This window comes from Dryobates pubescens, chromosome 31 (assembly GCF_014839835.1).
Source record: "Dryobates pubescens isolate bDryPub1 chromosome 31, bDryPub1.pri, whole genome shotgun sequence".
NCBI classification, from domain to species: Eukaryota; Metazoa; Chordata; class Aves; order Piciformes; family Picidae; genus Dryobates; species Dryobates pubescens.
The window spans coordinates 2,170,970-2,183,034 of NC_071642.1; the positions used below are offsets into that span (position 1 = coordinate 2,170,970).

At 59.6% G+C, this 12,065-nt stretch overlaps 1 protein-coding gene across 2 annotated transcripts in view; it reads right to left on the reverse strand.

Moving 5' to 3' along the window:
• Nucleotides 1-11,088, reverse strand: part of SH3GL1 (SH3 domain containing GRB2 like 1, endophilin A2) — a 28,407-nt gene extending 17,319 nt beyond the window's left edge. The window contains exon 1 of one of the 2 annotated variants that reach the window (XM_054175277.1): nt 10,895-11,088. In XM_054175277.1, coding sequence (XP_054031252.1) covers nt 10,895-10,939 — 45 coding nt within the window. In that variant the 5' untranslated portion in view covers nt 10,940-11,088. The remainder of the gene's footprint in view (nt 1-10,894) is intronic. The other variant, XM_054175278.1, reaches the window with a different exon arrangement.
• Between the last annotated feature and the right edge of the window lie 977 nt (nt 11,089-12,065).

A 12,065-nucleotide genomic window follows, 5' to 3' on the forward strand; every position in this document is an offset into this window, starting at 1 on the left:
CTCCTCTCCTCTCCCTCACCTCCCCCCCCAGCCATGGCCTTCTCCTCACCCACTTGCAGTGGCTGCAGCAATTCAGAGGAAGTTCACTAAACCAAGGGGAAATGTGGAATATTTGCCTTGCCTCCAGATTTCCTGCCCAGCCTCCCTACCTCCTATCTGGGAAGAGCCTCAGTGAATCACAGCCTGACTTCTGCAAAGCTGCTGAGCCATCGCTCCTCAGCAGCTCCACCCGACCTCTGCAGACCCCGGGGGGAAAGCTGAGCCCAGCTGAGCCTGGGAGCTGCTCACAGGATGGCAGGGAGAAAGTGCAGAGCACCAGAGGAGAGGCTGAGGGAGCTGGGGGTGTTGAGCCTGCAGCAGAGCAGCCCCAGAAGGGAGCTGAGCAATGCTCAGCAGGAGCTGAAGGAGCTGCGAGGGGCAAGAGGGCAGGGCCAGGCTCTTGGCAGTGGTGCCCAAGGACAGGGCAGGGGGCACAAAGTGGAACCCAGGAGGTTCCACCTGAACAGAGGAGAAACTGCTTTGGTGTGAGGCTGCTGGAGGCCTGGAGCAGGCTGCCCAGAGAGGTTGTGGAGTCTCCTTCTCTGGAGCCCTTCCAACCCCCCCTGGGCATTGTGGTACTGGGCACGCTGCTGTGGCTGCCCTGCTGGAGCAGGGGTTGGGCTGGGTGATCTCTAAAGGTCCCTTCCAACCCCTCCATGCTGGGATCCTGCTCCCCAGGTGAAAAAACACCACCCCAGGGTGCATGACACCAACTGGCATCACCCAGAGGACAATCCTGACCAGCAACAGAGCCCAGAGACTATCCCAAAGCTGGGAAGGAGGCAGAAGAGCCTCTGGACCTGCAGCATCACAAGGCCAAGCCAGGCTGCTGGGACACAGGGAGCAATTACCTCCAGAGCTGAGTCACAGCTGCCTTGGGTTTTGGGTGGCAGACAGCATTAATGAGTTCAGCAGAGGCAAGGTGAGCTCCCAGACAGGTTTACAGACAGGAGGGAGATCAAAGCAGATGCTGAACCCGGGCAGGAGCTCAAAGGGAAGAAGTAAAAGGCTCTTCCTGGCTGGCAGGGGGCAGAGGGAGCCCCATGCAGAGCACATTTGACACCAACAGTGTTGGCCAAGCAAAACCTGCAGGCCAGAGCCAGTGACAGCTCAGTGTACACAAAGATCAAAGAGGGGGAGAAAGCACTGGGAACACTATAAACACACTTGTTCCTCCTCCATTTGAATACTAGGAAAAGCTTGGTGGCTATCAGGCCAGGGCAGAGCACACCAAGGGAAAGGAGAGTGGGAAGGGGTGAGCAGACATCCATAAGACTGCTGGGAGCAATGTGGCCCTGGGGGTGGGACCAGATCAGGGTCCTGCTCCTCCAAGAGCTCTGCAGAGGAGCTCTGCCCTGCACCCAGCCCATCCAAGATGATGCTGGACCTACTTTTGTCTTGCTGCACATCATTACCCCTTGCTAATTCTCATTTGGGTGCAGTTTTGGGGCCCCCAAGAAAAGCATTGAGGAGCTGGAGCAGGCCCAGAGAAGGGCAACCAAGCTGGGGAAGGGTCTGAGAGCAGGGCTGGGGAGGGGCAGCTGAGGGAGCTGGGGGTGATCAGCCTGGAGAAGAGGAGGCTGAGGGAGACCTCACTGCTCTCTGCAGCTCCCTGAGAGGAGGCTGCAGCCAGGTGGGGTTTGGTCTCTTCTCCCTAGTCTCAGGTGATAGAAGGAGAGGAAATGGCCTCAAATTCTGCCAGGGGAGGGTGAGGTTGGAGATGAGGAACAATTTCTTTGCTGCAAGAGTGGTCAGGGGCTGGCAGAGGCTGCCCAGGGAGGTGGTGGAGTCCCCAGCCCCAGAGATGATCCAGAACCCTGTGGCCATGGCAGCTGGGGCCATGGTGGGCTTGGGCTGATGCTGGCCTGGGAGCTCTGGGAGCTCTTTTCACAGAATCACCAAGGTTGGAAGAGACCTCAAAGACCATCGAGTCCAACCTGTCCCCACAGACCTCCTGACTAGAACAGTTCTGTGACTCCATTTCAGAGCAGTTCAACCGTGGCAAAGATCCCTCCAAGCCCTCTGTGCTCCTTCCCTTGGCCTTCAAAGCTCCCCCCAAGAGCATGAGGAGCAGCTTTGCTGCCAGGAGAGCTCCACCAACACCTGGCACTCCAGATTCAGCCCTGCCCACTGCCCCCCAAGAGCTGTTTGCTGCCTCCTGAGTGCTCCACCCCGGAGCTCACACTGAAGGTGAGGAGGGGGTAGAAAGCCCTCTCTGGCAGCCCCTTCCCCAGCGGGTTTGCTTTGTGCAGAGAGGGCTGCTCACCCTTTCCTCTCCCTCTTTCATCATGAAGGTGAGCAGATGAAGTTTGAACACACTTAAGGCCCTGCAAAGCCCAGAACCAGCTTTGGCCAGGCCAGTGGGGGATGAATGACAAAGCCTGGCCCAAGGAGGAGCTGCAGCCTGGGGTTTGCCTGCTGGAGGAGGAAGCCTGAAGCAGTTTCTCAATGAGCAAAAGGAGGATTGGGAGCAAGGGGGGGAAATAAATAATAAAAGGCCTTTTGAGCTTTAATCATGCAAATTTGATCTGCTGCCTGCAAGAGAGAGTTTCCTTTATGGAGAGGTCTTTAACTCCTCTGCAGCAAAGCAATCTAATTAGGGCCACTATCAAGACCTTTATTAATAGCCAGGTATTAGCAGAGAGGGAGACTCTAAGCTTCCCAGGGGCATTAAAAGGAGAGGGGGAGGGGGGAAATAATTAAAAAGATCAATTCTATTAACAAGATCCCAAAAATGAAGCTAATTACAGAGGCCTAGGAGGCTCTTGGAAGCAAGAGCAGCCTCTTGATGGAGTCTCCATCTGCTTCTCCCTCCAGCTCAGGCCAAATGTGGCCCTTTCCTGTCAACAGGAACCTGCTCCTGACAGCCATGGGAGCAACAGCCACAGGGCTGGGGGGGGGCAAAGGGAAGAGGAAGCCTTTGGAACACAAAAACAGAGAGAGAGAGAGATTGATTATTGCTTTTCTGATCACAGGGGGAGGTCAAGAGGGGCTGAAGCCAAGAGGTGTTTGCAGCCAGGCTGGAGGTGGCTGTGAGAGGTGTGTGAGGGGTCCCTGCCCATGGCAGGGGGGGTGGAACTGGCTGAGCCTTGAGGTCCCTTCCCACCCTGACAGCTCTCTGGGTCTATGGATCTTGCACTGTGTCACAGAGTGGCTGATGATAAAGAGAAGCTCAGTGATGCTGCAGGGCTTTCCCAGCCTGGATCAGCTCTGCACAGAGATGTATCTGCTGCAGGGGGAAGGCTGGGAGGCAGTCATGGACTCATCTGCTCCTGGAGGCAGAAGGCTGGGACACAGCCACATCTCCTAAGAGACAGGCTGAGAGTTCAGCTGTTCAGCCTGGAGAAAAGAAGGCTCCAAGGAGACCTTAGAGCTGCTTTCCAGTACCTGAGGGGGAACTACAGGAGAGCTGGGGAGGGACTTTTGACAAGGGCTGGGAGTGACAGGATGAGGAACAAGGACTTTGAGCTGGCTTGGGGGAGATTGAGACTGCAGATGGGGAAGAAATTCTTTCCAGTGAGGCTGGGGAGACTCTGGCACAGGCTGCCCAGGGAGGCTGTGATAATCCCCTCCCTGGAGGTGTTCCAGGCCAGGCTGGATGAGGCCTTGAGCAAGCTGGGCTGGTGGGAGGGGTCCCTGCCCATGGCAGGGGCTTGGAGCTGGCTGATCTTCCAACCCAACCCATTCTGTGGAGCTCTCAATCTGTGATCTGCTCCCGGGGAGAAGGCTGAGACGCAGCCACGGCAGCGGCGTGGGGGACAGAGCTCAGGAGGGGAAGAGATCTGCAGGCAAAGTCCCCCCTGGTGACAGGAGGAGCCTCCCACATGCTGCAGCTCCAGGTCCCCAACCTCAGAGCTCAAGCTGCTGATTTAATCAGCGGAGTGAAGGAGATGGAAGGAGCAGAGGCTCAGCCCTCTGCGGCGCAGGGCTGTTACGAAACAGCATCAGGGCCTGGATGCAGCGCTGAGCTTCCACGTGAAGGAGGTCAGCTGGCACCACAAACCCCCCAGGCCTCCTGGGCTAGGGACTGATTTGATTTCTGGTCCTCTCAGCAGTCTGCCATCTTGCTTGGCAGCATCAGAGCCGATCCTCCTGGAGGTCTTTTCCCACTGAGCCGATTCGAAAGCATTTTGGTTGGACAAAGCCTCTGAGACCACCAAGTCCAAGCCTCAACCTGAGACCACCACAAGCATTAAAGCATCCATGCAGGCTGCAGCAGGCTCAGGGCTTGGAATAAGCCTCTGGGCACCTCACCACACACAAATCCCCTCCCTGAGGGGCACCAAACCCTCATTTTCATGTTGCTGTTTCTCAGTCCTGAGCAGGAGGAGCTGCCCCACTGCCAGCCATCAGCTGCCGGCCCTCTGGTTTTACCACCCAGGGCTTGGATGGAGCTGTGAGCCCTGGCAAAAGGCACTGGCATATGTGAGGATGGGGGCAGAGAAGGAAGGAGAGGAGAGGAGAGAGAAAAAAATGTGCTAAAGGAATGAATCAGCTTTTCCCAGGCAGCCTGCCTGATCTCATCCCTGGTTTGCTCTTTCCCAGGAGGAAAGCACTGGCAGGGAGAAGGGGGAGGAAGGATTTCCTTCCACCACATCCAGGAACCATCCCCTTTGGCACCATCCTCTTTCCACAGCTCACCCCACAACCTGTGAAATGAGGGAGTTACAGGAGCAGATGACCTGAGAGAGAAAGGCCCCAGGCAGATGGGCAGCAGGGGCCAGGGGCTGAGGGCTCACGGAGCCTCCCTCTGCCCCAGACTCCCCCAGCTGCAGACAGGGAGAAGATTTTCCCTCTTTGACATCAGAATAGAGAAGGAAAGCAAACAGAGCTGGGGAGGGACAGCTGGAGATTTCCACATCTGCTTTCTGCCTTTGCCTTCCAGGAACTGGAGAGCTCAGTTTTGGGAACCTTGCTCCAAAATCCTTCCCAAGGTCCTTGTTGAGGGCTGGAGCAGGTCCAGAGAAGGGCAATAAAGCTGAGGGAGGGTCTGGAGAGCAGGGCTGGGGAGGAGCAGCTGAGGGAGCTGGGGGGGTTCAGCCTGGAGAAGAGGAGGCTGAGGGAGACCTCATTGCTCTCCACAGATCCCTGAGAGGAGGCTGCAGGGAGGTGGAGGTTTTGGTCTCTTCTCCCTAGTCTCAAGTGACAGAAGGAGAGGAACTGGCCTCAAATTGTGCCAGGGGAGGGTGAGGTTGGAGATGAGGAACAATTTCTTTGCTGCCAGAGTCGTCAGGGACTGGCAGAGGCTGCCCAGGGAGGTGGTGGAGTCCCCAGCCCTGGAGGTGTTCCAGAACCCTGTAGCCATGGCACCTGGGGCCATGCTTTAGTGACCATGGTGGGGCTGGCTTGCTGCTTGGACTGGATGCTCTTAGAAGGCTTTTTCAGCCCAAACAGTTCCATTATTCTGTGAGTTCCCATCACTGCTCAAGGCCAAGAGCTGGGAAAGCAATCTCAAAGTGGGGGGGAAGAAAAAGCCAAGTGAAAGTCAGTGGTGCAGAGCCATGAACCATCCCCTGCCTGCAACTCCAGGGCAGGCTGAACAATGCTGAGAAAGGCCAAAACCTGCCCTGGAATGGGGCTGCTCAGCTCAGCTCCAGCAATGATTAACCAGCCAAACACCACCCTGCCAGGCCTCCCATCAGTGACCAATCAGGCAAGGAAAGGAGAAGGAATCAGTGTGGAAATCCCCTGCATGTGTCCACCTGGGATGGGACAGCAGGGACCTGTCAGCAGCACCTTGGCCAGAAGAGGGAGGAGCTGCAGACTCCTTCACCAAGAGGTTTCTGACAAGCCCCAGGACAGGGGAGGGGAGGAGAGACCTGCTGGGAAGGACCTGGGAGTGCTGGGGGGCAGAGAGCTCCCCATGAGCCAGCAATGTGCCAGCTCAGGAGAGACAGGGAACAGAGAGTCCAGCAGGGGCTGCAAAGCTGCTGAGGGGCCTGGAGCAGCTCTGGGAGGAGCAAAGGCTGAGAGCCCTGGGGCTGAGAGCCTGGAGCAGAGCAGCCCCAGAGGGGAGCTGAGCAATGCTCAGCAGGAGCTAAAGGAGCTGTGAGGGGCAAGAGGCTGGGGCCAGACTCTGCTCAGTGGTGCCCAGGGACAGCACAAGAGACAATGGGCACAAAGTGGAACCCAGGAGGTTCCATCTGAACAGGAGGAGAAACTCCTTTGGTGTGAGGCTGCTGGAGGCCTGCAGCAGGCTGCCCAGAGAGGCTGTGGAGTCTCCTTCTGTGCAGAGCTTCCAACCCCCCCTGGGCATTGTGCTGCTGGGCAAGCTGCTGTGGGTGCCCTGCTGGAGCAGGGGTTGGACTGGGTGAGCTCCAGAGGTCCCTTCCAGCCTGCACCATGCTGGGACTCTGTGACCTGCATCCTCCCTCCCTCTGCCAGCTGCCCTAGGTGGCTCTGCAAGCTCCTGCATCACCAAACACCCAGCTCCAGCAAAGTGCTCAGGGCTTGATGGTGTCAGAGGAGGACACTGAGTGTGGGCAACTCCCTCCTGGAGGAACCCCAGCTGGGCTGTCACACTGGGCTCCAGCAAATCCAGCTTTGCTGCAGCCTCAGCAGCAGATTAACACTGAAAGCTAAACTGGGGAGGGCTGCAGGGGAGGCTCCAGCTCAGGTTAATATTAATGGAGCTGACAGCAGGCACTGCCTGACTCCCCAGTCAGATAAGGACCTCAGAGCCCAGCACTGCCAACTGCCTGCTCCAGGAGTTCCCTGCTCCTCTCCACGGCACCCAGACCTTGCTCTGCTTCGTCATCAAGTGTCCACTGCCACAGCAGGGAAGGCAAGGAGTGACCTGCTCCCTCCTGCTCCTGCCCCTGCTCCCTGCACCTCCTCCTGCTCCTCACACCCTGCTGCTGAGGACGCTCCTGGCTTGCCTGCTCTTATGCAAAGCTCACCAGAATAGCTCAAAAGGAACATGTGAGCCCAAAATAGCAGCTCAAACCACCCTCAGGTGCCTGCCTCCTCCACTGCTAGCTCTGGATGCTCTCCTGAGCAAAGTCCCAGCCCCACCAGCAAGGACTTCCCCAGGACTTCACCCCTGGATGGGGCAGGCAGCCCTGCTGCCCTCCCAGCTGCTGCCTCTCACCCTCTGGGGCAACAGAAGAGACACCACACAGAGCACCCCAGGCCCACTCCTGGCTTTGCTTACTGCTGGAGGATTCAAGGGAGGTCAGCACAAAGTGGCATCAGAGGACACTGGCCTGGCTCAGCCCTGTTGTGAGCCTGCCCAACGCAGAGGGGTGGAACCAGGTGATCTTGCAGGTCCCTTCCCACCCAAACCAGTCTGTGAGTCCATGCTTTGACAAGCCCAGCCCTGCTGTCAGCCTCTGAGCCATGGCTGCCCAGAGCAGTCCCCTGCCCTCTGGGGCTGTGGAGCCCTCCATGGACTGGAGCTGCCTCCAGCAAGCTGCTGTGCTGCTCCTCCTGCCTGCACACCGTGCACAGGCCCAGGTAGGAGAGCTCTGCCCTCACAGAGGGAGGGGACATGTTTACCAACACCATATCACAGCAGCACTGCCTCCACCCTAGGGCTTGTCCCTTCAAACCAGGACATGATAAACCTGCTGGTGCCAGGCAGGGCTCCTGCTCCACAGGCGCCCAGGGACAGACCCACAGCGCCCAGGGACAGACCCACAGCGCCCAGGGACAGACCCACAGCGCCCAGGGACAGGGCAGGTTGTGCAGCCTGCACTGCCCAGCAGCCCATGGAACGTTTTGTGGAGGCACAAAGTGGAAGCCAGGAGGTTCCAGCTGAACAGGAGGAGAAGCTTCTTCGGGGTGAGGCTGCTGGAGGCCTGGGGCAGGCTGCCCAGAGAGGTTGTGGAGTCTCCTGTGCAGAGCTTCCAACCCCCCCCTTGGCCATTGTGCTCCTGGGCAAGCTGCTGTGCCCTGCTGGCTGATTTCTGGAGGTCCCTTCCAACCTCTCCCATTCTCTGATAAGTTCCATCTGAACATGAGGCTGCTGGGGGCCTGCAGCAGGCTGCCCAGAGAGCCTGTGGAGTCTGCAGCTCTGCAGAGCTTCCAGCCCCCTCTGGCCACTGTGCTCCTGGGCAAGCTGCTGTGGCTGCCCTGCTGGAGCGGGGGGGGGGGGTTGGACTGGATGAGCTCCAGAGCTCAGTCCCCACCTCCACCATGCTGGGATGCTGTGCAGCAAAGCTGTTTCTGCATCCCAAGGCTCCTGCAAACTGCTGAGTGGCTGCTGATGGATCAAGGCTGGACAGTGCCCAGGAGCAGATGGTCTCCTACCTGCAGGCAGGGCCCTCCCACCTCGCTCCCAGCTCCCCCAGCCTGCTGCTGGGGCTGCTTCTCCTCTCTCCTTTTGCCAGGCTGTTTTGTGCAGATTTGTTGTTTGTGGGGTTGTTTCTTTTTACAGAACATTCTGCTGGGAACCAGCAGAACCTGTTCTGGATGCACAGACAGAGCCATCTGCAGCTTTTGCCAGCCTGACTTGGGTTTGGTTTTTTTTTTCCCCCCCCTGGGACACTCTCTGGGCTCTGTGTGGTGTGTGGGCGCCTGGCTGCCTCACCCAGGAAGACATAGCCCTGCAGGAACCAGACAGCAGAAGCCCACAAGCCAAGATCTGCTCCCTCAGAGGCTCCCACTGCCCCCCTCATGGGGTGGGGAGCCCTGGAAGAGGAAGGGGTGAGCCCAAACCTGCCACTCCAGGTCCCTGCAGCCCCTGGTTCCTGGCTCCATTTTCCTTCAATTAACAACAGCCATGGAATGAAACTTCACATCTGGGGAAAGATCTTCCACATGTTGGGCTTTGGCAGCAGCTGACAGCTTGGAGGGAGCCAAAAAAATAACTAATCCTCCTCTCCTTCAGCCAAGGGAAGGCTGAGGAGCAGAGAGGCAGGGAAGGGTTTGAGTGTCTCCAGAGATGGGAGACTCCACCACCATCCTGGGCAGCCTGCTCCAGCACCCTTGAATTAGAGCTGCTCCTCAAGCCTACACTCTGGGCAAGTCACTTCTCCTGGGACAGCTATTTCCCCCCCACTACAAGCAGCCCAAATGCTTCCTTTAAAGGCAAATCCCCCCCACACCTATCACAAGCCAAAGCCCCACCAAAGACCAACCATGACTTGGCTCCCCAACAAAAGGCTTCATCAGGTGGTTTAAAAGCCACAGAATGCATCAGGTGGGAAAGGTTCCCTCAGAGGTCACCTCGCCCAACCCTCCTGCAGTGAGCCACTGGGGTTGGACAGGATGATTTTAGGCTTCAGGAACAGGCTACTCCCAACTGGTGGAGGAGCTTCCCCCTCCACCTACCCCCTCCACGACACCAGCAGGGCACAGCCACCCCAGCAAAACCCTCCTGGCACCCCAGTGTTCCGCTCAGCCTTGCCCTGGGGAAGTTACAACCAAAGCCCACAGCCTCCAGGAAGCAGGGGCTTGGGAGCAGGGGGGTGGAGGAACGGCTGGAGGAATCTGCTCCTTGGCTTTGCTGTTCAAGCAAAATGCTTTCTCCTAACCACAGCCAAGAACAGAGGCAAGACACGGAGCAAACACCCTCGGGGGTGAGCTGAAGGGCTTTCAGCTCCGTGCCTGGAAAACAAAGCCTGGTGCAAAACCCAGCTGAAACTTGCAGAGGGGGCAGAAAAGCAGCGACTGGAGGCAGGGCAGAGGAGAGCTTGTGAGCCCCAGACTCGGTCCAAAAATACACCAAACCCATCCTGACTCCGTTTCAGCCACGTTCCCGAGCTGCAGGAAGGGAAACTGAGCCCGGGGAGAGGGGGTGGGAGAAAGTGAAGCCCATCCAAAGCAGATTCCTGTGCAGAGGAGGAAGAGTCGCAGCCCTCCCAAGCTGCGAGGAGCTTCATCATCTTCATTGGAGGGTGCCACAAACTCTGCTTCCAGCCCAAGCCATCAGTTATAGAATCAGCTGAGGGAAGCAGTTTTTGCTGGGCTAAAAATCCCAAATCTGACAAGTTTTTTCCGCCCCCCCCCCCCCCCCCCCAGCTCCGCCGTTTCCCGTGGGGGCCGGAGCTCCCTCACCCACCCCCAAAATCCATCCCCCAGCTGCTCGCCAGGAAACGGCAGCTTCCCGAGGTCGGGCTGCAGCTGCTCTCCGAGGTTAACGGGGCCGGTGACCCCCGGTGAGGGCCTCGAAGTCTTCTTGGTCGCCACGTTCCAGGGCTCTTCTCCCCAGGTCCTGCCCTGCGTAGGCAGTCCAAGGGCATCCCGGCCGCCGAGGTGCCCGCAGAGCCCGGGGCTGGAGCTGTCCCCTCGCCGGGCTGCGGACGTGGCTCGGTTGGGGGGAAGGGAGGGAGCGTACCCCGACCCCCACCCGGACCCCGGGCACGGCCGGTACCCAAACCCCGGCACCCTCCGGCTCGCACCCTCCGGTTTGTCTGCTGGGGTCCCTCCAACAGCCTTGCCCCAGGGGGTACGTGACCGGCACCGGAACCCCTCCGGGCTCCCCCGGAGGACCCCTCCAGGCCCCACCAAGGGTTTGAGGAGCATCCGAAGGAGCCGCAGCGGGGACCCAACGGCACCGTGCTCCGCTCCCCGGCCTGCCCCAGCGGGAGGGGACAGCACACCGAGCTGCGGGACGGCCACCGGGAGCGGAAAACCGGCGGGTCTTAAGAGGAGAAGAGGCCGCTGCACGAAGTACGAGACTGGGACACCGGGTGGGGGGCACCGAACCGGAGCACCGGACGCTGGCGACCGGCCACCGGACAGGGGCACCGGCCGACAACGGATGCCGGGGAGGGTATAACGGCGGGGATCAGACCCCCAGCGAGCCGGCTCGGGCAGCCGGGCCAGCCCTCCGCTGAAGGCAGAGGAGGAGATCACCGAGACGGAGCAACAAACGGCAGTAACGGAAGCGACGGGATCCCGGGAGCCTCACCTGGGTGGCCTTGTAGAATTGCTTCTTCAGCCCTGCCACCGACATGGTGCCGCCTGCGCCGGCCGCAGAGGGATGCCGGAGGTGGAGACGGAGGGGTAGGGGCGCGGGGGGGGGCGGCGGGACACCTGGGCACGCAGGAGCCCGGCCCGGCCCGGCCGCTGCCGCCGTTTCCGCCGCCAGCGCCAGGAAACGCCCCGAGCCCGGCCCGGCTCGCCCCGCCCCCTAACGGCACCACCGAGCAGAGCGATCGCGGCGGAGCGCCGCCCCCGCCCGCCACGTGGTGCGCCCGCGCCCCCTGGCGGCGGGGCAGTGCAGGAGCAGCTTCTGACGCGGCCGCGGAATGCCGGGGGCGGGAGGGTCATTGGGCCAGACCGAAACGGTGGTCGCTGCTCCTCCCTGAGCTCTGCCTGTGCCCGAGATCTCCTCGAGAGGAGCAGCGTGGCGATACCGAGCACATAGGCTAAAATTTGCCTTCCAGCTCTGAAAAACCGCTGGAGGAATTGTGGAAAGCCGAGCAGGTGCCCTGGGGCCACTTGAAAGACAGCAGGAGCCACACTGGGGTGGTGGAAAGCCCTGAAGAAGTCCTGAAGCCACCTAGAAAACAGCAGGAGCCACAGGGGGCTGGTGAAAAGCTCCGGACACATCTTGGGGCCACCTGGAAGGTGGGATTCACCTGCAGGTGCATGCAAAGCCTGCAAGTTGTCCGTAAGACAGCAATGTGCCCTCGTGGCCAAGAACGCCAACAGAATCCTGGGGCTGTTGAGACTGGAGAAGAGCAGCCCCAGAGGGGAGCTGAGCAACACTCGGCAGGAGCTAAAGGGTAAGGGGCAAGAGAATGGGGTCAGGCTCCTGTCAGTGGTGCCCAGGGACAGGTCAAGAGGCAACAGACACAAACTGGAACCCAGGAGGTTCCATCTGGAACCGGAGGAGAAACTTCTTTGGTGTGAGGCTGCTGGAGCCTTGCGGCAGGCTGCCCAGAGAGGTTGTGGAGTCTCCTTCTGTGCAGAGCTTCCAACTCCCCCTGGTCATCGTGCTCCTGGGCAAGCTGCTGTGCGTGTCCTGCTGGAGCAGGGGGGTTGGACTGGGTGAGCTCCAGAGGTCCCTTTCCAACCCCACCGTGCTGAGATTCGAAATTGCAGGGGGTGACCACAACTCCCGGGGGGCTCTGCGG